The sequence below is a fragment of the Strix uralensis genome, chromosome 23 (genome assembly GCF_047716275.1).
Source record: "Strix uralensis isolate ZFMK-TIS-50842 chromosome 23, bStrUra1, whole genome shotgun sequence".
NCBI classification, from domain to species: Eukaryota; Metazoa; Chordata; class Aves; order Strigiformes; family Strigidae; genus Strix; species Strix uralensis.
The window spans coordinates 7,957,626-7,984,092 of record NC_133994.1 but is presented as its reverse complement, the minus strand read 5'-3'; the positions used below and the strand labels follow the sequence as shown (position 1 = coordinate 7,984,092).

At 52.8% G+C, this 26,467-nt stretch overlaps 3 protein-coding genes across 3 annotated transcripts in view; 2 read left to right on the top strand and 1 right to left on the bottom strand.

Moving 5' to 3' along the window:
• Window positions 1-2,672, bottom strand: part of FBXO42 (F-box protein 42) — a 51,989-nt gene extending 49,317 nt beyond the window's left edge. The window contains exon 1 of the mRNA XM_074892881.1: window positions 2,537-2,672. The gene's annotated coding sequence lies outside the window, so the exon portion shown is untranslated. The remainder of the gene's footprint in view (window positions 1-2,536) is intronic.
• A 278-nt stretch (window positions 2,673-2,950) lies between these two features.
• On the top strand, window positions 2,951-20,420 carry SZRD1 (SUZ RNA binding domain containing 1). Its single transcript, XM_074892822.1, has 6 exons — window positions 2,951-3,233; window positions 3,410-3,536; window positions 13,457-13,576; window positions 15,633-15,682; window positions 16,664-16,918; window positions 18,201-20,420. Exons 1-6 carry the CDS (start codon window positions 3,160-3,162, stop codon window positions 18,301-18,303), a joined length of 729 nt encoding a protein of 242 aa, XP_074748923.1. The 5' UTR covers window positions 2,951-3,159; the 3' UTR covers window positions 18,304-20,420.
• Window positions 20,421-21,183: 763 nt separating this feature from the next.
• NECAP2 (NECAP endocytosis associated 2) lies at window positions 21,184-25,578 on the top strand. The gene is made up of 8 exons (XM_074893055.1): window positions 21,184-21,333; window positions 21,980-22,080; window positions 22,185-22,289; window positions 22,768-22,849; window positions 23,423-23,531; window positions 23,920-24,097; window positions 24,207-24,285; window positions 24,594-25,578. The coding sequence occupies exons 1-8, from the start codon at window positions 21,227-21,229 to the stop codon at window positions 24,640-24,642; spliced, it is 810 nt and encodes a 269-aa protein (XP_074749156.1). The 5' UTR covers window positions 21,184-21,226; the 3' UTR covers window positions 24,643-25,578.
• Window positions 25,579-26,467: the final 889 nt, after the last annotated feature.

The window sequence follows — 26,467 nt, the reverse complement described above, 5'->3', positions numbered from 1 at the left end:
CTCACATCCTGTGGAAGTGGCTGGAATTGGCAGCAGGCGAAGCAGGCTGCGCTGAAACCCAACGCCTTTTTGAAGCCCTGAAAACAGACCTTTACGAATCACTCGTGTGCTGGGAATGCACAAAGAACAGACCATCCCCATCTTCCTACCCCAAAGCTACAGCTGGTGTCATTCCTGTTAAAGGTGGAGATTAGATACACTAAATGTCCTGAGATTAAGGACAGGACAGTCGAGCACATCCTCACTATCCTTGGGAACAAACACCCCCCTCCAGAAGGTGCCTGATGCAGCAGCTAGCAATACAGGTGACTTGAAATCCCCAAGTTCAACAGCAGCAACAAACCATCCCAATCTTTATACCAACCACAGGCAGGATGGTTACATTTGTTCTGCAGGCGAGATTTCTTCTAGGCCTTCTCCAACAGCCAAACACAGAGAAAATTTGAGTCCCAGAGACTAAAGGCTCTAGTAAACTCAAATTAAATTTTAAAATTACGCATACTGCCCTTAAAAGTCCACGACAGCGCAGGTTTGTAAACCAGAGCAATATTGAAAGTGTACTGTGCCTTTCAAACCCAAGTGCTTCACTTGCCACCATGGAAAAAATGCTGCTCGGGCGGAGTCACCCATCAGTTAAAACACCAGGTAACACAGCAGGAAAAACACGCACAAGCATCTTCGTTATGCGAAAACAACCGCTGGATGCGATTCTGCTTCTGCTAGAAGCATGCAGATACAAAAGCCCTAGTGAACAGGATTGAACCCAATGCAGAAACAACTGCAATTTTTCCCTCTGAAAGAGAGGCATCATCCTGTCTTGGAAATATCCCAGAATCCTGCCCAGGATCTTGCTCTCTTTCTCCCAATTCTGACACCAGGGAAAGACCAACCACAGGCAAACCTGAGGGACACAACCTAAGGGAAAGCCACCGGTATTCAGCCTTTCTCTGACGTGAGCGTAAGGAAAAGGAAGGAGAGATGGTGGTGGGAACACACAGGGCTACGGAAATGAGGCATTAACAGCCAGTCCCTTAACTCTTGAATTAACGTCCCGCTCAGAGATTTGGCTCTCTAGAAGGGCCAAGCCTGGGCTGCGACTGCTGCGCTGCGATATAACGCAATTCATTAGGACACTGCAGCATCATCACCAATTTGGGGCTTCACGAGGCCACCGGCGAGGCAGCGGATCAATTCAGGCTTTGGGCTCTGTCGCTGTTGAAGGGCGGGCTGGCTAAAGACATTGTTTCGCCCAGGTTACAAATTTAGGTCAGCAGCATCTCAAGTGTAATTTATTTTAATTGATGTCCCCTTTGGTAAAGGGGATGACTTCCAGCTGCTGACCTGCAGCATGAGCCCGTCTCACCAGTGATAATTAAAGCCATTTTAATACAAACAACATCCCCAGTGATCAACCGGGTTATCTTACAAACAGAAGACAGTCCCCACGTAACAAACTGATTCACCATACTGCAGACAAGCATTTCAGTTTGCATGAATTCTCTTTTGTTCTTCCTCCAAGCATTAATTAGAGTTTAGATCATTAAGAGCAAGATACCAAGACTCTGCTCCTGCTCTTGTGGCTCCTAAGAAATTCCCTGTCCTATTTGAAAACCCAAACAGGCTTGAAGCAAGACACTTCACCCCGGAGAGGTTTGGGCAGCACCTTGCAGGCAGCATGAGCTAATCCTCCCGCGCGAGACCCGCGCATCAAGACGAGTCCCTGCAGTGTCTGCTCAGACCAGCCCCGTTGTGACAAAAAAATAACAATAAATAAAGCCATTCTCAAGTCACTGACAAGAGATTAGCAGTGAAGACAATGGGGAGTAACACCCCAAACCCTGTTGGGCTGATGAACGCCAAGCTTGCCACACTACTGATTTAACACAACGCTTTCAGGACCAAAACAAATACATATACACACATAAGGTGAGCAGCACCGAACGCAGATGTGAGTTGCGATGTGGATTCACAGAGTTATTTGGAGAATAACTGGAGACTGAGCCTCACCTTTGTTTTTACACGTAGGAGATGTGAGCCTTCGGGGCAGCCACAGCACCCCGCAGCCTCCACACCGCCGGCAGCACCCGTCCCCCCCACCCTAACAACTTATGCCTTGGCGCTGCCCAGTGCCAGCACTGATTTTTGGGGGGAAACCTGGGCTTTTGGGGAAGGACAAGTTTTGCCCACCCCCAGCACTAAGGAACACCCGGGGCTGTCTTCACCTTGTCCCCCCGTCCTGGGGCTGCTGCTGCCCTCCGCGGGCAGGGACAAGCAGCCCTCGGGGGGTGGGGGGACAACACCCCGGGGGCTCTGCCCTCAACAGGAACCCCCCCCAAAAAACAGATAAGGGGGGAAAAGAGGAGCTCAACTCCCCCCCTCAAGCCCTCAAACGAGGGGTCCTCTCCAGGCGAGGCCTGTCCCGCCTTAAGGGGCCTGGTGGGCCGGGCCCGCCGCCCCGCTCCCCGGGGAAGGGACGCTGCTCCCCGCCGCTCCCATCCCTCCCCGCCCCGGGAAGCCGCACCGCGGGGCCGCTCACCTGCCGCCGGCCACCGCCCGCCGCGGCTGGGTCAGGCCCTCAGGGCTGCAGGTGCCGGGGCCGCCGCCGCGTCGCCCGGGTGACGGCTCGAACCGGCGCCGCCATCTTCCCTTCCCTCCGCCGCCGCCGCCGCCGCTCCGGCCGCGGCGGAGAACGCACTGCGCACGCGCCGGCCGGCCCCGCGTCACATGATCGCGGAGGAGGCGGGGAGACGGGATCACGTGGCTACACATGCCATGATGGGAAGGTCAATTCTCCCGCCCCCTCCTCCATAGCGCAGAGGCCTTTTTCTGGCCGGGAGAGGCCGCCATGTTTGGAGGGTCAGGCCAGGGGCACGCGCGTCGTCCCGCCGCCATGTTGGAAGAGGCGGGCGGGCGAGCGAGGCCGCCATGTTGGGGAGGTCGGCTTTGAGGAGAAGGTGGCAGGGCGGCTCCTTCTTCTCCTCGGCCGCCTCGCAGGCCTCGTCCCTTCCCGGGCTCCCCTCCTCAGCTGCTCCCCGGGGAGGCACAGCTGGGGCCCGGGGACCCTCCCTGCCCACAGGCCCAGGGACCCCCTCACCACCTGCCACAGCCCCACTATGTCCCTGCCTCTCCCCCAAGGCCCGGCCACCTCCTGAGGCAGAAATGGCCCAGCAGGGAGAGGAGATGGGACCTGTCCCCGTGCCTGAAGGACAGCGGGTGCCTGTTTCACCACAGAGGTGAGGAAAGGAGGGAGCCCTTGGTGCTGCTGGAGCCCTTCCCCGTGGGGGTACGTACGTCTGGGCACGCCAGGTCTGCGTTTTGGCATGCGGTTGTGCTGCCGAGTTGTGGGGTGACATTATTTCTCTGGGGAAGGGGCAGAGGAAGACACTGCCATCCTCTCTGTCTTCTGCAGACTTGCATCTACGACAGAAGTTGTTGCTCAGCATCCCAGACATGTCCCCTGCCGAATCGGATGCCCCAGATGCCTTGTGGAGGGCTGGGATTACCTGAAAGGCGACTTGGAATTTGTCCACAAGCATGTAAGTAGCCCAGCGTCCACCCAGGTGGACATTGGTGGACGTACATGACCATTAAGGTCACATTCCCAAAAGATCTGTGATGCTTCTGCACGGTTTTGTGGGATGCTCGGTCTCAAACAGGGGTGCCATGGCTGGGAATGGGATTTCTTACAGCATGGGCAAAACTGGCAGGATGGAGGGAAACGTCCAAGAATAATGCTACTGGAATGCTGAATAGGCTACGGATTGAGCCAACAATGCTGGGCACTGGCTGCTTGAAACAGGGTTCCTGTTTCCTTCAGGATAAATCACAGAGGATGGATAGGAACAACCTGAGGTTGCTGCACCCTTTCCTCCCATGCACACTGCCCCCGTCAGCCCTGCACCGGGAGACGCTGTCTCCCACCCCTCTGGGATGCCAAAAAATGTTGAAATCCCAGGATATAAATCTCCCCTGAGCACTGTACATCCTGCAAGACCCCACTAGCATCTCCGCTTTCAATTAAACAGCCCCCCAAAACTCAGCTGCGAGGGTGTCCGGCAGTTCCCTGCCCAGATTTTGGGTTTGGCAGAGGAGGGGGAGGGCAAACCGCAGTGTTTGTGTCAGGATTTTTTTTAGCGGAGTAATTTTTTTTTTTTTTTTTAAGAAGCTGGTCGCCACCTGCCGGCAAGCTGCGGCTCTCGGGTGGGGTGTTTGGGGGAAAGTTTAAGGATTTAAGGGCAGTTTCTGTAACTCCCTGTCTGAACATTTGTTTTTTTTCAGGGTGCTGGAAGTGGCATTTAATTTTGCAGTGAGCAAAAGTCAGTGCAGCCCTCACCCCAGATACCTTTGTATCACTCAAAACCCAGAGTAATACATTGGTGTGATGAATATTCCAGCTACAAATTAGATAAACCTAATAGATTAGGTTTATTTTGGGGAAATCTAATTGTTTTTAAAAGTTGGAGCTGAAACTGTCCCTCCTGCCCCTCGGGAGAGTAGCTGAGGATTTGAATGAAAGGTGATACAAATTGGGGTAATGGAAGGACACACAGACACCTCGATGCCTGCAGGAGGGATGCATTAATGGACAAGATTTGCTAAAATCAGGGGGGCTGCTTTGGCCAGTAACCCTTAAATTAAGGAAAAATGCCCCCAAACCACCAAGCTGTTGGAGTGTGGAACCGTACGTGCTGCTGAGGCCTTTCACGCGCTGGTGTGTGCTCTTGAGGATCAAGCACTGGCTCCATGGTGGGGGGATGAGTGTGCCAGTGTCACACTCACACACACACACACACACGTGTGTGCCCCCGAGCCAGCAGTGTGCCCAGGTGGCCAAGAAGGCCAGTGGCATCCTGGCTTGTATCAGCACTAGCATGGCCAGCAGGGACAGGGAAGGGATCTGACCCCTGTGCTCGGCACTGGTGAGGCCGCCCCTCAATGAGTGGGTTCAGTTTTGGGCCCCTCACTCCAAAAAGGCCATTGAATGACTCGAGCGTGTCCAGAGAAGGGCAACGGAGCTGGTGCAGGGTCTGGAGCACAGGTCTGATGGGGAGCGGCTGAGGGAACTGGGGGGGTTTAGTCTGGAGAAGAGGAGGCTGAGGGGAGACCTCCTGGCCCTCTCCAACTCCCTGAAAGGAGGGTGCAGAGAGGGGGGAGGAGTCTCTTGAGCCAAGGAACCAGCGCCAGGCCAAGAGGGAATGGCCTCAAGCTGCGCCAGGGCAGGGTCAGACTGGCTCTTAGGAAGGATTTCTTTGCAGAAGGGGTTGTTGGGCGTTGGAATGGGCTGCCCAGGGCAGGGGGGGAGTCCCCATCCCTGGAGGGGTTGAAGAGTCGGGTTGACCCAGCGCTGAGGGATCTGGTGGAGTTGGGAACGGTCAGTGTGAGGTTCATGGTTGGACTGGAGGACCATCAAGGTCCCTTCGAACCCAGATGATTCTGTGATTCTGTCTCTGTGGCCGCTCCTCCCAGCCGCCAGGGGGCGCGTACCCGCCCCGCCGCACGTGGCCGCCCGCCGCGGCGCTCTGCGCATGCGCGCTGTGCCCGGCCGCGCGCCCTCTGCCCGCAGTGCGCAGCCGCGCCGCGCGCGAGCCGGTGGGCGGGGGCGGCGCAGGCGCGCTGCGGGGCGGCGGGCGGCGCGCGCATGCGCGAGGCGCGGGTGGCGGCGGCGGCGGCGGCGGAGGGGAATTAAAATGGAAGATGAGGAGGTCGCCGAGAGCTGGGAGGAGGCGGCCGATAGTGGGGTGAGGGAGGCTGCTTGTGACGGCGCGGACGGGCCGGGAGCGGCGGGGGGAGAGGGGAAGGCGGCGCTGGCGGCGCTTGAAGGAGGTGGTGGGGTGCGGCTGGTGGGGCGGCAAGCTGCGAGCGCCTGCTAGGCCTCTTAAAGGGACCGCGGCCTCTCTCGGCGCGGGGGACTGCAGCCCGGCTCCAGCCCCTCCTGCTCGTCTCCTCTCTATCCCCCGGCGCCGGGGCTGCCGCAGGGAGCCGCTCCCTGCCCGTCCTTCCGCCCCCGTTTTCCACTCGGTCTCCAAACCACTCGGTTTCTCTCCCCGGCCTTATGGGGCTGCGGGCAGGGCGGCAGCGGCTGGTCAGTGCGGGTCGCGGCCGAGCCCGGAACAAAGCTCCTGCTGCCGGGGAGCATGTGATAGGTGCTGGGAGAATGGCTCGTGCCTTGCTTCCTCTCCTGAGGGGCTCTGACAAAATGTGCCTCTCCAGCGTCACGTTAGCCCTCGCAGGGCCTCTGGAGAGAGGTGGGTGGGCTGCCCCTCGCGGGGTGTAGCGAGGGAGCTGGGGGTGCACATCCAAAGCCCTTTCCCCCCCTTGCTCGAGACGAACGTGCTGCTTCGTTAGGACGTAATATGGGGACTCTTAGCATGGCCTAGCGTGGCTTCCAGTGTTGTAGCTGAAGTTCTCGCCTGCTTTTAATAACCGGCTGAATAGCTGAAGTTTTCATCACGTCTCTCATGCTGAGAGACTCTGAAGCACTTCTGCGTGTCGCGCTTGCAAAATAAAATCATTATTTTAGAAGGAGTGTGGGCGGGTGATCTGCGGGGTATTCACAACAGCGCGATGAGAGAAAGGAAACTGTCTGTGCCAGGCGAACTCCTGTTTTAATAAGTTCATCAGGCTCGTTAATGACCAGAGGGCAGAAGGGCTTCATAACAATGACTTGGTGAGAAGACCGAATTTGATTCTGGTCAGGAGATTGTGTTACAGCTGGCCAGAAAGGGGGTAGCAAAATAGAGCCTGTAACTCAATGCCCTCGCCAAGCAGTGTGAGAGGTGCCAGCGGCAGGCTGGCAGCGTAAGCGAAGCGCTCGCCCTCTCCTCTTGCCAATGCTGTGAGACTGCAGTTGTAGGAAGCCTCGTGCTGGGCGGCGAAGTTAATTCCGGCACTTGTTAAATTGTTCCATGAAGGGGCATAGCTTGTGTCTCAGGAGCTGATGATAGCTGTGGCCTTAAGTAATGGTTTAAAATTGTAGGGCTGCTCAAATCCCAGCCATTGGTTGTCTTTCTTCTTTGTCCTTGTACCTTTTAGGTGTTCTTTTAAAGCCCTTAGAAGGAAAAAAATCTCTGTCACCTGTCCTTTCTCATGTCCTTTTGTAGTCCAAGCTGCTGAGAATTTCTGTTCGTCACCTTGGTGGTGCTTTGCCTCTGAGCAGAGATTTCTTGAGGAGCCGCCGCCACACTTGCAGCTGCTTTTGCAGTTGTCGGGGCTTTGGATGTCTGCAAAAGCAGTTGGAGCAACAAGAAAAGTGAGCTGTCTGCGGCAGGAGCTCTTCTTACATAAGAGAAGAGACAGGAGCTGCCTTATGGCATCTGTTGGGGTTTAGAAAGGTCATTTTCAAACCCTGCCCGGCAGGAAGGAGACCCTCTGCTGCTGCTGGTGGCCGCAGGAAGCTAAAAAATGAGTGGGATGGAGCGGAGGAGATCCCAACATTGCTTTTCATGGACCAAATGGATGCTGGTGCAGTCAGGGACTGTAGGTTCTCGGTGCTGCTACAGAAATCAAAGCTACCGGAGGTAGGCAGGTTGAGAAAAGAGGAAGAGGGGGCAGGAAGAGGCTCTGCTGCAGAGCAGGCAGTGTGACCGACTCACTTGTTGGCAGTTGAAAGAGATTTCAGGCATGCCTGCTGTTCTCTGCGCCTCAAACCCTGTGGTAGTCATCGGGCAGGGGAGCCTGGCAACTGCCTGAACGAGATGGGTCTTCTGTCGAATGTGAGAGGAAAAATCGTGGACAGGAAAAGCGTATGAGCTGGCCTGGTCCTGTCATCGCAGGGGTTTTTTTGTCTTGAGGAATTCCCTTTATTTTCTTCTTCCACCTATATCTTATTTGGTGTAAGTCTGAGGTAGCATGTGATGGATCCCAGTGTGAAGGTGTCAGACATGACAGCCTTGGTCAGAACTCAAGAGGAATATCCAGTAAAAACGTAAGAGATGCCAAGGAGCAGCTTTAAACCTGTACTCTTCTCCTAATACTTCACACAGTTGAAAACCTGAGTTGTTATTTTTTTTAGACCCTTCAGCAGATCTTTGAGGAAACAGTAGTGGTGTAGCAGGAGATCCATGGTGGGCTTCTGAGATTCATTGCCTGCTTCTTGGTGTGTCATTTTTTTAGTATTCCACCAGCGGGTGTTTGTTAGGACAGAAAGGACATCAGAGTTTCAGTACTGGTCCTTTTTTGTGCGTGTAGGTTTTGGTGTTAGGCTGTGAACTTCTACTTGAGGTCTTAAAGAAGGTGGTTTTCAGCAAGAGGCAGTTGTGGGCTGACCAGAGGTGCCATGGCCTCCCAGTTGTAATGTCGCTTCATTTATCTCTTTGCAGATCTGCCTTCCAAAACCAGCAGCGCCAAAATCTCATTAGGTTGAGGGAAAACCCCCCAAAACCTGATGCAGATCTTCCACTTTGGTTTGGTCAGTCAAGTAGCTGTAAAACAGATCCTCAAGCGCTTTTTTTTTTTTTTTTTGTCTTTAACGTGACTTCTGTTTGTCTTTTAGTGTTCTGTGTCATGAGAATGAGCCAGTGCTTGACAGAATAAGGAGCAGCTCCTTGGGTATGTGCCACCCCCTGAGTGACCATATGCCGGGCAGATGCCCTCTGCTCCGGCAGCTTCACCCACCCCAGGAGTCCTGCAGGCACCACGGTGATAATGCTGGTGCATTAGATCTGTGTTATCTAATTAAATCTTCAAAATGTCTGTGAAATGGGAAGGTTTTGCTTGTCTGTGAGTTACAGATGGAAAATCAAGTGTGTGAATAACAAATGAGTTGTCCAAGTTATGAGTGAGGATCGAAGCGCCAGGCTTCAAAGACCCAGTCTGGGTTAGTAAACACTAATATGACTTAGTGCATGGCTTGTTTTTCTTTTGTGTGGCCTAGCTGGCTTTAGGGAAGAGGGAAATCACAAAGGAGAGGTCTCTTTGTGACACTTAAGTCTATTTACCTGGTTAAACTAGTAATTAAATGTCAGGTGGGAAGCTGGGTCCCAAAACTGGAGTGGAAGCCCCATGTCCAGGGTCACAGGTAATCCTCAGCCCTTAACTGGCACTCTCCAGCTGGATGGATTGCTTATTCCTTCACTAAGTAGAATTTGAGTATATCGGTGTCTTCTTAATTAGTAACTCATTTCAAGTCAGAACCTGCGAAGATAAAACATTAGTCTGGCAAACCAAAATAGTTTTAAAAAAAACCCGATCTCTTTATGTGTCTTGTTTTTCCACTTCAGTTGGCTGATGGACAGTTTGCAGGGCAGTTAGATCCCAGCTGCTGCCTACAGCCTCCTCTCTGGTGCTTAAAACTTCCCCTGCCACAGTCCAGAGTCTAAATCCCTTAGTTAGACTGCGCCTTGCTTCACTGATCGCCAGCAGAACGGGAAAAACCCCCCTGATCATCTGATTACCGGCTGCCTGGGGAGGATGTGAGCAGCCGAACGTGTGTGACTGAACTTTGTCCCTCGTGTGGGGACGGGGATTGTCACCTGCCTGTGTCACGGCTCTCGGTGAGAATCGGTCACCTGAGGTTTGCAAAAAACCTCATTTCTGTTGTCTCTAAATTGGTCGGGGTGTGAGTGGCAGAGAGGGCTGCCCGCCTTGGATTTCACCCTCTAGCAAAGGCGGCGCGTTCGCTGGTTATAAAGGTTTTGGCTAGTATTGCTTTTAGCTAGTTGCTAAATATGATCGAAGTACAGAGAAGTCAAAAGGGAAATATTTCAGAGTGTAACGCTGTGACCTCCAGTCTGCTAACTACTTGTGCGATCAGAGGACAAATGAACAGGATTTTGGTGTGCGGGAACCGAACCCTGGAGGAAACCCGTGAGGATAACTGCTGATTTTTGATGTCAGAGCTGTAAGGACAGGTTTTGACTTCACAGACCAAAATGCTTTTTGTAAAACTTCTGCTGAATATTTGCTTTAGGTGTTTGTAACTGGGGGCAAAAACTGGGAAATGAAAGTTTCTGTTCATGCTGCTCAGCATTGCTTAGGCAGAGACAGTTTGATGAGGGAAGCGATGTTTGTAGGTTGGGAATGGACAGGTACTTTGACACCGCGAAGTGAGTATTGGTTTTGGGATGCCACGGCAGGTCCTGCGTGGCCCTGCCCGGGTCGCTCGGGAGCAGGCCCTGTTTTGTACCCGCTCTCGCAGACCTCGATGAGCAGCTGGATGTGCTCACTGACCCCACGCAGGGACATGGGTGCAGAAGGCAAGGGTGATCATCTGGGTGAAGAGGTGTTTGTGAAACAACACACTGGCTTTCGCTAGATATTCGCCTCTATTTTTTTTTTTTCCTAGATTGATAAGGGGTGTAAATATATTCCCAGTATGAATCTCTGAGGAGCATCTGTGCGACCTGTCTGCCGCAGGAGGTGTGAAAGGTGGGAGGAAGGAGCTGCAGCCCTCCCAAATGCTTTTCCCTCCCTCCGTAACATGTCTGTGCTGGGAAGACCATGTGGCGCCTGCCAGGCTTGTTCCCAAAAATACTCTCGTGTCTTGTTTCTCAATATCCTAGCTGCCGAGAAGTGTTATCTACCTATGGAAGATGTAAACGCCAGCACAGCTTAAAAGCATCTGTGGCTTTCTTGGGTATGGTCCCCTGCCAGGATTTAACATAAGCGGAGTAACCTGGAGAATTAATTAATGGAGCAGTCTGATTCCCAATAGCCTCAGGAATTGGAATGTTCCAGTAATTAATAGAAGATTAATTTATCTTCAGAGGAAAGAAAAAGGTAGCTAATGAGGAGTCAGTTTAGGATTATCTACTTCTGCTCTTACTTGACAGTGTTTTTGGTGAAGCAGTGAGTCAGGTATCTGCAGCTGTACGTTGTTGGGTACCCATGAACAGCTTTGGCAACCTCAGATGTTAATTTTTCCTAAAGAAGAGAATGTTAACCAGGCCTTGAAGTTTATCTCCTGTCATTCAGAAAATGCCAGAGTATCTGATGGTGCTTTTAATAAGCAGATGAGGTTTTGGTTTTAGTGTTAGCATGGGAGGGTGCAACTCTAGTCCAAATTCCCTCTTTCTGGGTTTGATCTTACACATTATTTGAGTTAGTAAAGGTTAGAAGGTTGTGTTCAGGAGTGATCACCAGTAAATACATCAAAGAGTGTGGTTAATGGTTTTCTAGAGGTGCATATTTGAAATGTTATCAGATATCTAGGAGAGCACAGCTTCCTTTATTGGACACTAGCCTGTGCTCTGGCAGGAGGGCTGGTAGGTATCTCCTTGATTTCGGCAAAGTAACCCACTTCTGGAGGTAGAGGGGGAAATATCCTCCTAGCGTAAGGGATGTGTAGTAAGCCCAAGTCTCTGCCTTCCTTCAAACGTTCAGTCGTGGCTGCTCACTAAACTTGAAATGAAAAATAGCCAGCAGTTTTCTGGTTGCTTCTTTCCCTTATCAGCAGAGCTTGGAGTTGCTGTTATTTAGTCTATTTAGAGAGTCTTTGCTGGCAGCGATGGGAAGGATAATTCCTTATACATGTCCAACGCATTACAGTTATTCCAACAAAGCTCTTTAGACAACAGCTCGGGCTGACTGGCCTCTCTCTGCTTTGCAATATGCTGGAGAACTGGGTTTGCTTGGGAATGTGCCTACACCCCGTGTGGAGCCGACCTCCAAAGGGGCATCCCTTCCCAAAGGGCACGTTTTTGGGGTGTTGGGGGGGAGCATCTATCTCCAACTCACCAATAACTCCGCAAAATTGTCAGCTGTATCGGTGGGGTTCTCGTTTAGGGTGAGCGAGCGTAGGAGTGGCAGATTTGTGTCTTTGTGTCTAATTGCTCTCCCAGAGGTGTTTTATTGATCCTTCTATGCATTGCTATTTTCCCCAGGCCTAGAGGGTAGGAAGGATGACTGTGATGGGGCTGGAGTTCAGTTTCCATTACGTCCTCATCTACAAATGCAGCTTAAATGTCAAAGAACAGTGTCTTCTTCATGCTGTTTGTTTGGGTCCTTTTTAGTATCTAGACATAATAGCACTAAAAATAGTTTGTGGAGATTCTTTACTAATCTTTGGGGAGGGTGTTTTGAACGGGGGTGTGAGTGAGGCTTAGTTTTTGGTTATATAAATAAGTTTGTTTGGGAAATGAAAGCTAGGAGAGCCTCCTAAGATTAATAACTGGTTTTTGTATGGTGTGACCTGCCCAGCTACTGGGTACGTGCAGCACGATGTCCTCGAATGCCAAGTCTAATTGCCTCTCCTGTGAGCTCGTGCCTTTGGGTTGTTGTAGTGCTTCTGGCACTTGCCCTCTAAGTCAGGCCCTAATTTTATCTCGTTACCCACACAGCTCGGTGACAATGTGACATAGCAGTGGAAAGGGAATGACATCAGCAGACAAACAGATTGGTGGAAAGCAGCCGCAGGGATTTTTTCTTTTATTAAGAATAAGCCCTGTCAAGGTGTTTCTGCTTCTCGAGCTTGTAAATTCATGCAGCGTGATCCCCGTCACGAACTGCTAGCTGTGTGAGGCTGCTGATGTCTTGGGTTGTTTTTGCAGGGTGATTAAGGGCTGCCCATTTGAATTGGGAATGCTCCCCGCGTTCAAACACCTCCATACCTACAATTCCAGCCATAGTAGTCTTAAACCCCAAGAGTCTTTAAGCAGTTCCTGTGGCTTTTGCTGAGAAAAGATGGGGTCAATCCCTGCATTTAAAAGAAAACACATCAGGAGGTGTGTGTGAGGTGGGGAGCTGCTTTTTTACACTTAGCCATCCACTTTGAACACAGAGGAAGACTTTTTCTCCCCAAGAGTTCAGTGGATATCTGGAGACAGCTGGAATCCTCTCAGCAGTGCTGGGAACGATGAGGATCGTGTAAGACTAACAGTTGTTTGGATGGAGTGAGAGTGATACGTGTATATTTGGTGGGGATGATTGTTTTATACTATTCTGCCAGGATTTCTACGTGTGGAGGAAGTCTCTTGTTTTGGAGAGTACACAGTGGTTCTAACAGCTGCTGATGTTATAACTTAGAGGATATTTTAGCTGCCTGTTACTCTGCTTCTTAGTGAGGAGCTCCCCAGGCGCGGGGCAACTGTTGAACCTGCGTGTGGTGGATATGAACCAGGACCACGCGCGTTCGCTTAGCGACTGCTGGCAAGGGAGGGATAAGAGGCAAAAATACCAAGTATTTTGCAAAAAGTGGTCTGCACGGGAGTAGCAAGGAGTGAAATGGAGACTTTAAAGGGCTCGTTTGGAGAGGGGTGTCACGATGGCAGGTTTTTGAGGGATTCCTTGGAATAAGTTTGCGTGAGAGCAAATTTAAGAACTATAGTGTTTTGTTGTTTTTTTTTTTTTTTTTCTGGGAGGGGAAGTTGCGGGTTCTGGCGACAGAGGATGCAGTCAGAGGAAGTCCGGCGCGTGTGAGGGTATGAAGAGCTGTCCAGCCGTGCTCGGGGTCAGTGTGACAGTCGCATTAATCAGAGCGTTTTTCAGATGCTGAGGTCGAACTGACGCTTTGCAATTACAGGATCCTGTAGTCCGATGTACGGACCGCGACTTTAGCCCCAGGACTGACCTGCAAAGCCACCAGGAATGCAGAAATGTGGCTTTTGTCAAAGCCATCTCTCCTCTGCCAGGAAGGAGAGAGGTGAGAGCAGAACGGAGCCTTCCTCGTGGCTACCGTGTGGCTTGTCATATTTTTGTGCCCCAGAGTCCTCACCGTGGGCGGTCACGCTCGTCTGCCCTAGTTGAGTGGTTCAGCGCTGTGGCTCTGACTCGTAACCGGCTTCGTAGTCGCTGCACGGCGCCGAACGCTAAATGAGATGATCTCGAGCGTGCTTTCCCCCCGCCTCCGCCCCGTCTTCCTGTCATTCCTCTTCCCCACGCGCTGAAGTATTTAATAAGGGATATTTAAGGAAACTTCCTTCCAATCCACCGCTTCCAGGGGGCCCTGGGGAGGCGTGGTTAACTATTTCAGTTTGAAAAAGTGTTTTAAGGACTCTTCTACAGCAGGATATAACCTCTTCTGGCGCGGTGCGGGCAGATGAGCTCACCCCTTCCCCTTAATTTGACTTTCATTGTTTGCCACCAGCCACTCTACAACATCTCCATCCTTGCCGGGATATCCGTTTCCCTTCTGCCTGTTCCCAGCTGGCTGTTCCTCTGTCTTTGCAGGCAGGAGGCAGCTGATGCACATTTTTTTTCCATCCTCCCGAGCAGCATTGGGATGGGCTTTTCCTCCCAGTCCTCTTGAAGAGGAAGGAAACTGCAGGTGCATTTGGCCTCGACGGGAGGCTCTAGCTGTGACCTGGCCTTCAGCTCCATGCTGCGTGAAGCCCCTGGCTGGTTTTGTTCTTACAAATCACAGAGTTCCATAGAAAATTCAATCTCCCACCCACCTTTTGTCTTCCCAAACCAGTTTATAACTATTCCCTTCTAGATGGTGGCTACAGTGGGCTGTTGGCCTGTGTAGCTGTGTGACCAAGAGCAAACACTGTGGTTTGGCATCTTGTAGAGACTTGCGTTCATTCCCTGCTTACTGGGGCATCGGGGAATTGCCGTGCAAACCAGTTTCTTTACCGGGTTGGGCCTGCTGTGGTTTTTGACAGCAGGGTAGGCTCCACTGGCAGCGAGCTTTCAGCGTAGTTAAGCAAACCCGCCTGAAAAGTAGAGCAGCTGCATCCTGCCAGAAGCTTGGAATTTCCTTCGGTATTGCCAGTTATCGGCTGGCAAAACTAGGACACTCACAGGTAGTTTTTTTTTCCTTTTCATTGATGATGAAATAAAACACATCGCTGTTTCATAGGCTCTTTTAATAGGATCAGCAGCCGTGGGAATCTAAAGATATCGGCGAGGTTGGGGAAGGTTACCTAAAGAGAGAGACTGAGGCTGAAAGCTGACTTTATTTTTCTGTTTAGCAAGGCGTCTCTGCGTAATTGCTCCAATTGCAAAACATAAACACCTTTGCTAAGGTAGATGCAAGCCTTGGACAGAAGTTGACATGCTTAAAGCCGTGCTCTGTTGGCATTCAGGGGTGATTAATACGTCTTTCCGCCGATTGATGACTCGGCAGCAATGTTGCAAAGGGAAGGAGAAGTGCAATAAGGCTCTGCTCTGCTCCGACGAGTCCTTGGGTGCACGTCGGGCAGGGCAGGGACTTTTTTGTGAAGGAGGGTTATTGCAGCAAGCAGCAGGAATGCGGCCCTGCCGGCTAGTCCTCCGAATGGCTGCAGGCTCTGGGGCTGAGCTGCCCCACTGAAATCAAGCGTGTAGGCTGATGCGGATCGCCCCAGCCGGCGGCTGCTGCTGCTTCTCTGCCCGAGAGGTTTGGCGCCGGTTCCTGCTCGGATCTGGGAATACCTTGCTGCGTATTCCTGTGGCTCTTTACCCTTAATAGAGCTTTCTTGCCAGATGAAGTCCTTAAAATGAAAGATGAGTGCCTTGCAGCTGCCCTCTCACCACGATACGCAAAATCCACAGCCTGCTGTAGGTGTATTAATGGCTACGTAGAATAGACGTGGTGGCTTTGCTTTTCTCTGCCTCTTGATTTGCAAGTCATCCTCAGATGGAGACGCGTGCTCTCTCTGCCCCCTTTATAGTGTCGCTGTGCGGAAGAGTGAAATTAAACGTGTGTGCAGACAGGCTCAAACTCCAGTCTCCAAGACGAGCCTTCAGGTTTTTATTTTTATCTCCTTCCTTTCTAGGAAATAGACAGACGGTTGGAAAAGAAGCTGAAGATCACACAGAAGGAAAGGTAACGATGCTGCGTGATTCGGTAAAAAACCCCTTATTTTCCTGAGGTGCTGTTGGACATCCGAAGGCCCGGGGAGTGGGAACAGTGGGGAAACAGCTTCAAACAGAGCAGAGCGCGCTGGGTTTGAGTTCAGAAATAGGGATCTCTGTAATCATGCCACTAGATGGCCCTTTCGATCCGTAGCAGGGTAGCGGAAAGCTTCTTGAGAGTGATTTTATTTCAGAGCCGGGTCTTCCAGACTGGATGTAGCTACAGCTATGGGGAAGCCATTTAAGAAAAAGACACTCAAAGGAAGAAATGGGTGAGTCAGGTAATCCCAACTCATGGCCCTCAATTGGCTTGCCGTGTCTTGCGTCAGTAGGACTTTCTTTTCCTGCTTACTTTGGGTTGGGGTGGGGGTGTGTGATATTCTCTTCTAGCAGAAATATTTCTAATCACTTCGGACAAGTCTTTTGTTGTTGGTTGGGGTTTTTTTTCCCCTTTGATCCTTAGTGGGCCACTTAAAGAATCATGTTATTGCTTCTCTGGGACTTCCGCACAGAGAAGGGATCATAAAAAAATTCAAATGGGGCCAAGGCTGGCTCTGAGGAGTGAAATGGCAGGGCTGGAGTGGAAGGCTGGGTATCCTGGTGAGAGGAGCCTTAAAAGTCCTTGCAGGGAGTGGAATCAAGGTGCTTATTACCGATATCTTCAAATAGAAGTGCTAGAACTTTTGCCCAGTGTCTGCTTCCCTTTCCTTCAGTTGAGTTTAAAGATGTCAAACGCAGCAGGGACTGGTTTTCTGTCCCTTACTGAGCTAACCTCCTGCAAACTCGCCTGCCATTCTAGTTTAGGGTTACAAATATAACGAGGTCTTTAATTATTACAGGCTGCCTCTTAATCATGGGAATGACATCTGACTGGGAGGAATTCACATGCAGAGCGAAAAACGTGGTTGCCATAGAAAACCAGTGCCGACCCAATGTTTTTTCTTTTAAACAGTAGAAAGTCAAAATCTCCTCCTAAAGTGCCGATCGTGATTCAGGACGACAGCCTTCCCGCGGGTCCTCCCCCGCAGATCCGCATCTTGAAGAGGCCGACGACCAACGGCGTGCTCAGCAATCCCAACTCCGCCAGCAGACCGGCCTTCCCCGTGAAATCCTTGGCGCAGAGGGAAGCGGAATACGCGGAAGCCAGGAAACGAATATTGGGCAGCGCGAGCCCTGAAGAAGAGCAGGAAAAGCCTGTTCTAGATAGGTGAGGAACCCGTTCTGGATAGGGGGGACGTTCTAGGTAGGCATGGAACCCCGTTCTAGATAGTGGGTTGTGCCACGGCAGCTTTGTCTGCGCTCCTCTCAAACACCTTCCTATCAGAAGGAGGAGGATGAGCTCCTTGAAGAGTGAAGTGAGGCCAGCAAGGAGAAAGGAGAGCTTTGTTAGCAAGCAAGGCATCTTAAATCTCAAGTATATGGGAACTGAGGGAAGCACAAGTACCTGATAAGGCCATGAAGGTTATCTTAGACCCTTGGAAGAGCGTGCTGGGGGTATAGAGAGGAGTGCAGGCAACCAGTTATCCTGGTGGGACATACCCTTGTCTTTCCTGAGGTTTTGACTTAAGGGAGCTGCTGGGTGCAGGTGGGAGAGTCCAGCTTAAGCACTCTTAAACGAATGCAGGTTATTTGAAGGCTCTGTGCTCGCCCTTTTATTTGCAGCATGGTTCTTGCCTACTCTTTGGGAAGAAATGAAGCGCTAGTTCAATTTTCAGTCGTGTTCCCCATCCCAGGCAGCGACGTGTGCCGCTTGTCCTGTGGCGATGACTTCCCACTGAGGCGAGTATTGAGGAATATATTATTATTTGGGCCAAGAAGGCCAGTGATATCCTGGCTTGTATCAGCACTAGCGTGGCCAGCAGGGACAGGGAAGGGATCTGACCCCTGGACTTGGCACTGGTGAGGCCGCCCCTCGATGAGTGGGTTCAGTTTTGGGCCCCTCACTCCAAAAAGGCCATTGAATGACTCGAGCGTGTCCAGAGAAGGGCAATGGAGCTGGTGCAGGGTCTGGAGCACAGGTCTGATGGGGAGCGGCTGAGGGAACTGGGGGGGTTTAGTGTGGAGAAGAGGAGGCTGAGGGGAGACCTCATGGCCCTCTGCAACTCCCTGAAAGGAGGGTGCAGAGAGGGGGGAGGAGTCTCTTGAGCCAAGGACCCAGCGGCAGGCCAAGAGGGAATGGCCTCAAGCTGCGCCAGGGCAGGGTCAGACTGGCTCTTAGGAAGGATTTCTTTGCAGAAGGGGTTGTTGGGCGTTGGAATGGGCTGCCCAGGGCAGGGGGGGAGTCCCCATCCCTGGAGGGGTTGAAGAGTCGGGTTGACCCAGCGCTGAGGGATCTGGTGGAGTTGGGAACGGTCAGGGTGAGGTTCATGGTTGGACTGGAGGAGCTTCAAGGGCTTTTCCAACCCAGATGATTCTGTGAATATTAGTTGAAGGTGCCCAGTGTTACGCAGCCGTGTTGCCTCCGCCTCTGATCTCCTTTCTCGTTGCAGGCCGCCGAGGATCTCGCAGCCGGAAGACACCAGACAGCCCAATAATGTGATCAGACAACCCCTGGGTCCCGATGGCTCACAAGGCTTCAAACAACGCAGATAAACGCGGGCGAGAGATGCTGCTGCGGAAGGCAGGGTCCGCCGCCACGGGTCGCACTGCCGTGACGGACAAACGGACTTGAGCAAAGGGAACTACCTGGTTTATTTGCACTGTGATCCCCTTTGCTCTGCCCACTGTGACCTTCAACCCCACGCACTGTGACCTCCCCTCTCCACCCACTGTGACCGGCAAACCGAGAAGGGCTGTCCCCAAGTCGCTGTCAAAGGAAAGGGGACAACGAGGGAGGGGAGGGGTGTAAAGGACTCGGATGGGTGCAGGGAGTCGTGTGTGTGCCACTTGGGTTGAAGCTAGCGCCAGCAATAACGTTTGTTGTACTCATAACCTGGCATTTAAGGAAAAAAAAAAATATGGGAAGCCTCCCCAGACACGCATGTTGTCCTCATCACTTTAAGAGCAAGTTCTGTTTCAAAGGATCTCTTTTATTTTATTTTTTTCTTGTTTGTTTTCTGTATATCAGCTCAACGGAGTGCATGGGAAGGGTTTTAACTGTTTGTTTTAATTGAGAGAGGTAGTTACGTGTTTGAAAAGGAGTGTCAATGAATTTCTGCGACTTTAATGGCTCGGGTTTGGCAAACTCTTGTTTCTCGTTCTCTATTTCTACCGCTGCCAAGCATGTGGAAGCGGACTCCCTCATACCTGGCCTTTCCGATCGCCTTGGGAGCTGGCGGAGTCCGATGACCTCGTTTACGTTTTGCACCTGTTAAAGCTTGGCTAGTATTTTCTGCTGGCTTGGAGGAAAAGCTTAAAATACATCCTTTTTTTTTTTTCTTTTTTTGTTTTCTTTTTTGTATTTGGGGAGAAGGGAATGTAGACCGATCCCGTGAAAATGCTTGCTGCCCGGCCGCCGTTTGTGGCAGAGAGCGCCAGGCAGCGAAGAACTAGGGCTGCATCGTGAGGAGGAGAACAGCCGGCGCCGCTCCGCTCCGTGAAATAAATAGGTGGCGAGGAGCCCCGCTCCATACGGCCTGCGCTCGTCAGGCGGCTGGCCTAACGACGGGGAGCGCGGGATGTCCCGAGGGTCCGAACCCGAGTGGCGGCTTAACGATGGAGCAAAGGCTCTAGTCGATCTCTTGGTCATGGTACGAGCTGCGTTTGCCTCTGGAAATCAGAGATGTCGGGAACAAAACCAGCGTTGGATAAAGTCTGGATGATTCCTCCTGTCTTCCTGGTGGCAGCTGACTCCGCACGAGGCTTCAGGGAAGGGATTTTTCCTCCTCCGGCTCCCGGGAAGAGGACAGGGAGAGGCTGGTGGGCCGCAGGAATGCGGGTGTTCCCCTCTGGACGAAGCTGACCTACCTTAATATTGCTTAATATCGAGGGATTAGATGAACACTAAATGCTCTTCTTGGAGGGGATGGTACCTAGAAAACCATTTCTGGTTCTCAGCGGATTATTCTGTACGGGTGCAACCTTCCCTGCCACTTTGTGCTCAGTAGGTTCAAGGGTAAACGAGCAAATCTTCTATGTGAAGGGAAGTGACCGTACAAAAAGATGTGTATGGAAATACAGCTTAAAAAAAAAAATCAAACGGTAAAATAAACCTACCTGTGTTTAAAAAGAATCCGCTAGAGCGTTAATTAGCTGATTAAAGCACCAAGGACGGTGGCGAGGTGGCGGGCATTGTCCCTGGGCGTCCCCAACTGCTGGAGCTGTTTTTTGGGGGGATGTCTTATATTTTATTACCCCCCCCCCAGCTGGTGGTCAGGATGAGTCCCCAGGAGAGAGCGGGAGGGGAAAAGGACGTCAGCAATAACCGTAGTCACCGCGCCTTTCCTTAATTATTACTAAAAATAGCTTTTAATGGCCAAAAAACCCCCAAATCCACCCGGTTCCTGGTGTAGTTGACCAGTGTTAAAATGGCCGCCGCCTCCGGCACCAAAATCTCCGGTTTAGGCACTGAAATCTCCCGGCTCCTCCGTCCCGGTGACCAGGATACGTCCCGCCCGCGGGCAGGGTTTGGCGGCGTTCCTGCGGGAAGCCCCTTCGTCCTGGGAAGGTGGAGGATAAACACGATACCGCGTGTTTTCACCCCAAAATGTGCGCTGAAGAGAAAACTGTTTTATAAATTGTATTTTAAATAAATGTCTTTAAACTTTTAACGACTTACTTTTTCTCCTTTATCCCTGTCTCTCGCAGGGGCTGCTGCAGGAAGGATGTTTCGGTGGCAGCTTAAGCTCCCAGCACGAGTAGATGCTTAAAAATGCGTCAGGAAGGTAAAATCTGGGAGCGATCGGCCATAATTGGGCCGGTATTAACCCAAAAAGGGGAAATTTTGCCCCGTTTTTAGGCTCATTTTGGAGATGTGGTCCAAGGAGGGGGGGAAATAGCAGTGCTCGGAGGGAAGATGTAGTTTCCAAACCCAGGTGTGAACTGGGACTGTGCTGCTTCTTGCCGTGGAGGGTATAGAAGTGATTTTTATTTATTTTATTTATTTTTTTTGCGTTGTGCTGGTCTCCCTGCTCGGGCGGTGTGCTCAGTAACCATCAGAGAAGGTGGGCGCAGGCTGAAGGACTGCCTCTGGCTGGAGAGGGCTCAGGGTGCACTGGCAGCTCCCACAAGCCCTGAGTCCCTTTTAATTCTGTGAAATCGGGAAAAAATCTGTCTTTTAGTGAGTTGGGGAGGAACGGTGCCGCAGCAGCGCACCCGCCTGGCAGTGTGCCTTGACAGGGCCGGGCTGCGAGCTGGCCGCAACCGGGCGCTGTGCAGCCGCTCCCCGCGCCCGCGTACTGGTTCCCAGTTCCAGCAGCCCGCTGGGACCAGTTCCCCGCTCCTCCTCCTGCCTGCAGTGGAGCCTCCCGCCCGCCAGGGGGCGCTTCCCTCCCGCGGCTCCTCGGTCCCGCCCGGGGAAGGGGGCGCTACCATGGAGGCGGGGGCCCAGAGCGCCGGCGGGGGGAGTTCCGCCGCGATGGCGGCCATGGCAGCGGAGGAGGAGGAGTACGAGGCGGTGTTGTGCGTGAAGCCGGCGGTACACGTCTACCGGGTGCCGCCGCGGGCCTCCAACCGTGGCTACAGGTGGGGTCTGCCCCTGTCCCGCTGTGGGCTGCTTCTGTCCCCTCTTGGGTTACGTGGCGGCTGTCCCCTCCCTCCCCATAGGGTGTCTGTCCCTCCTGCCGTGGGGGTGTGGGGGGTTCCCTCCCCATGGACCTGGCCCTCGCTGTGGGGCAGCACGGCCTGGCCCTCGTGAAGTATCTGCCCCCCGTTCCGGTCCCCAGCGGGGGGTCTCCATCCCTCCGTGTGTTTTGGGGCTCCTCTCCGTCACTCCTCGGCCTGGACTATCATTAAACGCTAAGGCTGACCTAGCAGAGCCAGGCTGTAGCTAAAGCAGCTCAGCACCTCCAAGAAATTATTTCTGAGCTGGAGATCCGTGGAAAGGGAAGTGAAACCTCTTGTGCAATTCTTGCCTGGACCCTGCTGGGACCTGACGCCTGGGTTTGCAGGGGGCCAGCTGCCTTGGGGTGAGACACGTTGTGATGAATCTACCTCCTTCTGCAGCAAGCGCGGGTGCAAGCGCGTTCTTGTGCCGCTTTGGTACCGTTAAGGAGGAGAATCAAGCAGACGAGCTCCGTGATGCATTAGGGGGGCATTAAAATAGGTCGGTGCTGTGGTCTGGGACATGAGAGGCAGCTCAGACATCCGTCGCCATTTCCTCTTTCTTCAGAGCTGCAGAGTGGCAGCTGGACCAGCCGGCGTGGAGCGGCAGGCTGCGGATCACGGCCAAGGGCAAGATCGCTTTCATTAAGCTGGAGGACAAGACCTCGGGTAAGGAGGAAGCAAGGCGACAGCTCCGTACCTCTTCGTGGGGAGGAAGATGGCGCAGAGCTGCTACATCTTGGTGTTAACCCGCCCCCGTTTCCCTTTTTCAGGAGAGCTTTTTGCCCAGGCGCCGGTGGAGCAGTTCCCTGGCATCGCCGTGGAGAGCGTGACGGACTCCAGCAGGTATTTCGTCATCCGGATCGAAGATGGGAACGGTACGTCACAGTCCACAAGGGACGGGTTGGGGGAATCGCCTCAGAAAGTCTTCAGTGCCCTTGCTGCTCATATTTGTGAAGGATTCCTGCTTTCAAGGGCTAAATATTTCCTGCGTACAGTGGCAAAGGGATGAATTCTCTCGCTCCCATGCACCAGCCGCGCTCTGTCCTTCACTGGGAATAAAAACAGTTTAATCTTGCTGCTCGGTGTTAGCGTGAGGACGCCTCTCTGTGCAGGATTGTTGCCATGATGCCAACCTCTGCTTTGACTTGTTTACATTAATTTAAAAAACTGGTTTTACTAAGCCTGTACGTGCAACCAACAAGCCAAAGATATCTCCAGTCCCGTATCTCAGTCTCGGGAGTCCCAGTGCCAGCTGGAGGAGGCGGCAGGCACGAGGGTGTGTGGGAAGGGCTCTCCCCTCCCTCTTCCTCTGCTGCTTTGTGATTCCCGCCCTTACTCTTCCTCCTTCCTCAGGCCGACGTGCTTTCATCGGAGTTGGCTTTGTTGACCGTGGGGATGCTTTTGACTTCAACGTGGCTCTCCAAGACCATTTTAAGTGAGTTCGTGCCTCACCCTGCGTCCTCTCAGCTTGACTTTTTTTTGCGGATGTCCGCCAGAAATGCTGGGGGAGAGGAAGCTGTGAGCTCCTGTCGCGCTTGAGCGGGCAAGCGTGGTGTAAAGAGGTGGAAACGCCTGTTCTTCTGCGCAGCCTTTGTGCAGGCAGCTCTCCCTCTCTCAAATATTTCCCAGTCTGTATTAGCAGAGTCCCAAACTGGGCTTCCCAGTCCAAAACTGGGCAAATTTCCTAATTCCTTTCCTCCTCTTTGTGTGCCACCAGTAAGAGGCTGCTCCTGAGGGACTGGGACACTGCTCCAACTGCTGGCAGGTGGTGGGGCTGTGGGGAGGATGGGATGTGCTGCTGGCTGGAGGGTTGGTGCAGCTCGAGCCCTGACAGCCGCTGGTAGGAATCATTCCTGGCACATTGCTCTGGCAGACAAGGTCTCGGATCACATCCAGCACCTTTAAAGAGCTGCTGCCAGGCAGAAGGGATGATCCTGGGCAGGATTTGTCCGGGAGAGCCTCAGGCTGGTTGTTCATGTGCCCTTTTCTGCTTATTTCCTTCCTGCAGGTGGGTGAGGCAGCAGAGCGAGCTGGCCAAACAGGCTGAGAACCCCGATCAGGGACCCAAACTGGATCTGGGCTTCAAGGAGGGACAAACCATCAAACTCAACATTGCGGTGAGGAGCTTTTCTGGCTAAATCCACCCCCAACCTTTCCTTTGGGATGGCACAAGAGGGAGCGGTGGCTTCACCCCGAAATCCCTGTGCAGGAGGAAGCCCGGAGCAGAGCCCTTCGTGATAACGCTGCGCGCAGTGGTTTGCAGAGGGGTTGTGTTATGGTTCTCGGCTACAGAACCACGTCTGTGGGTTCGTGGTGGGGATTTGTGGGTTGAAAACCATCCTTGGTTTGAGCACTTCTGCTGCACCAGCTGTGCGATGTCACCGTGCAGCCACGTTTTCCCCCAGGATAAAGCAATTTGGCTTTGTGCGAGCTGCGGCTGGGAGAAATTGCGCTCCGGCTCTGCGTTTAAACTGGCACCACCCAAGTTTCCCTCTCTTCTTTCAGAATATGAAGAAAAAGGAAGGAACAGCGGGGAACACCAGACCACGTCCCGCAGGTCCTGGGGGCCTGAGCTTGCTCCCACCACCTCCCGGAGGAAAATCTTCTGCTCCGGTTTGTCCTTCCGGAGAGCGGCCGTCATCGCTCTCCGCGCCCGCCCAGCTCCCGGGCACCCCCATCACAGGTCCGTGGTCGTGCAGTGACAACTGTGAAGCTCTTTAGACTCCCATAAGAGTGGGAAATAACTCCTGGTGTTTGTTTTCTCTCTTTCTGACTTTCCTGGCCACCGACAGACTCCCTCTTGTCCTGGCCGCAGCCCGCTGCTGCTCCTGCCGCCGCCGATGTCTGGGGAGACTTTGCCAAAGCTTCAGGGTGAGGCCGTGTGGGGGTTTGTGGGTGATCCAAATCCTACTTGTTTTGCTGAAAACCCGTTTGGGATTTAAAAGGGGCTCTGAACAGCACGTGTTGCAAATTCCCCGAGTTCAGTGCAGGTCTGTGGGTGCTGCCTTCCTCTTCCTCGCAGTGCCATGCCCCATCTTCCCCCGCTGCTCTGTGCAGTGGGGAGAGTTTTGAGGTGACCCCAGAGGACCCGTTTCTGGCTGCCCAGCTCCCCTCCCACATGCCACAGTCCCTTTTGATGTCTAAAATCAATTTTTCCCCCTCTTTTTCTCCCTTTCCAGATCAGCTTCTAACCAGACTCAGGCAAACGCAGGCTGGGTTCAGTTCTGATCCGGGCCCCTCGTCCGCTTTTCCCTGCGCGGGTGCTGGAATCATCGCGATTCCTTCAGGACCAAAACTGGGGCTTCAGGACACCCCGCTCTTGCCCTTAAATCCCCGGCATCGAAATGCTGAAATAAGTGCCAGAGAGCGAAAGAACGCGTGCCTTAAAACACTCCACACCAGCACCCTCCCCATCGGGGGACTTTTATTTTCTGCCTGGATCGCAGCAAACCTCTGAGGCTTCTCCTTTCCACAAAAAAAAGCCGTTGGCTTCGGCGCCTCTCCTTGATAGCGAGAGGGCGAGCGAGTGCTCGGAGCAGGAGGACTCTCGCTCGCAGCGCTGCCCCAATTAAGGTAATTTTCACTAAGATTCATGCTCTAGAGCCTCCTTGGAGACTTCTCCACTTTCTCCTCGCATGGATCAATCCTTCCCTCGGCGGGGAGCATCCTCCTGGAGTCCTGTGAAATCCGGACCAACGCCCTGCTGAGATGCCAAGCGTCGCCCCAGTTTTTTTCTGAGCGCTTAATTCCGCGCGGCGGGAGCCGTACCGCTGCGTTTTGATGCTGAAATTCCTGATTTCTTGCTCTGGGAAGTTTGGGTTTTTTTCCTCCTCTGTTTTGAAGAGAGATTTTTAGTTCTTTCCGTGGACATTTTATTAAGCGATATATGCAATGAAGGACAGAATGGAGTCGGTCTCTTTGACAGAGCTGGCGTTGAGATTCCTCTTTAAACAAATAAATATTTTCTTACCTATTTATATTAAGGCCTTTCGGTGTACAAAGTCCTGCTTACATTTTTTCAGTGCCTTGGATTTTTATCCTTTCCATCTCCGACTTGACGAGCATTTTGGTTTCAGAGCTTAACTGTGCCTGGCAGCGAGCGTGCAAATCCAGGTGAGAGATGTAACACTTCAAAGCAAATAATAAAATGTTTTTGATGCCAAATATGAATTTTTTTTAGCCCCCGGTGTGGGCTTGGAGGGGCTGTAATGAGCTTTTGTGGTTCGCCCTCCTTGCTGGTGTCGAGGAGTGTCAGTCAGCGGAGCACAACAGACGCTTGTTGCTTAGCGCTGGTTTTATGGTTGTGAAGGACTCCGGGAGGGGAAGGTAAGGTAAGAAATGAGGGGAAAAAAGAGGGTTTCTTGCAACCCCAAAGCGAGGGGGGAGCCTCGAGGCAGCTCCCGCTGGCCTGAGGGACCTGAGATGCCCTAAATCCTCGATCCCATCTGCTCGCCCTTGCTCTGTCTTCCCCTCGCCATTAATCTGTGGCTCTTGGGCAGGAAAAAGGGCCCTTTTTCTTGGGGAAGAGAGCGGCTGGGAGACCCCAACCCTCTGCGGAGGGTGGCTCGGGGTCGGAGCCGTGATTTATTTTGGGGACAGCATGCCTGCACCCCCGGCCACGGGGGGGTTTGAGCTCAGCTTGGGGATTTACCAGCTGCTTTCCCTGCCGGGGTGGGGGCAAAAAGTCCTTAATTACCCCAGGGGGGGAAATTTGCTTCCCTGGGGTGACTGTAGAGGCTCCGGCGGAGGGGGGGCCGCATCCTGGGGAGGGGGGGGGTGGTTAATGCCGCTTTGCCCCGTAGCAACGCTGGCACGCTCCACCCCAAGGCTTTTCCTGCCAGAGCAAACCCCTGGGCTTTAATGAGCTTAAGGAGGGCCAGGGCTTAACGAAAGGGCTGGCTTACTCTCTCCAAGGAGCTCCTTTCCCTGGTGGGAACCAGCACCATCCTGCCTGGGGGGGGGACAGCGCAGCAGAGTAAGCACATTTCCACTGATTTGGGGCACGGGGAAGCGCCGGGCACTGCTATTTTTTTATATTTTCCTTTATTTTGCT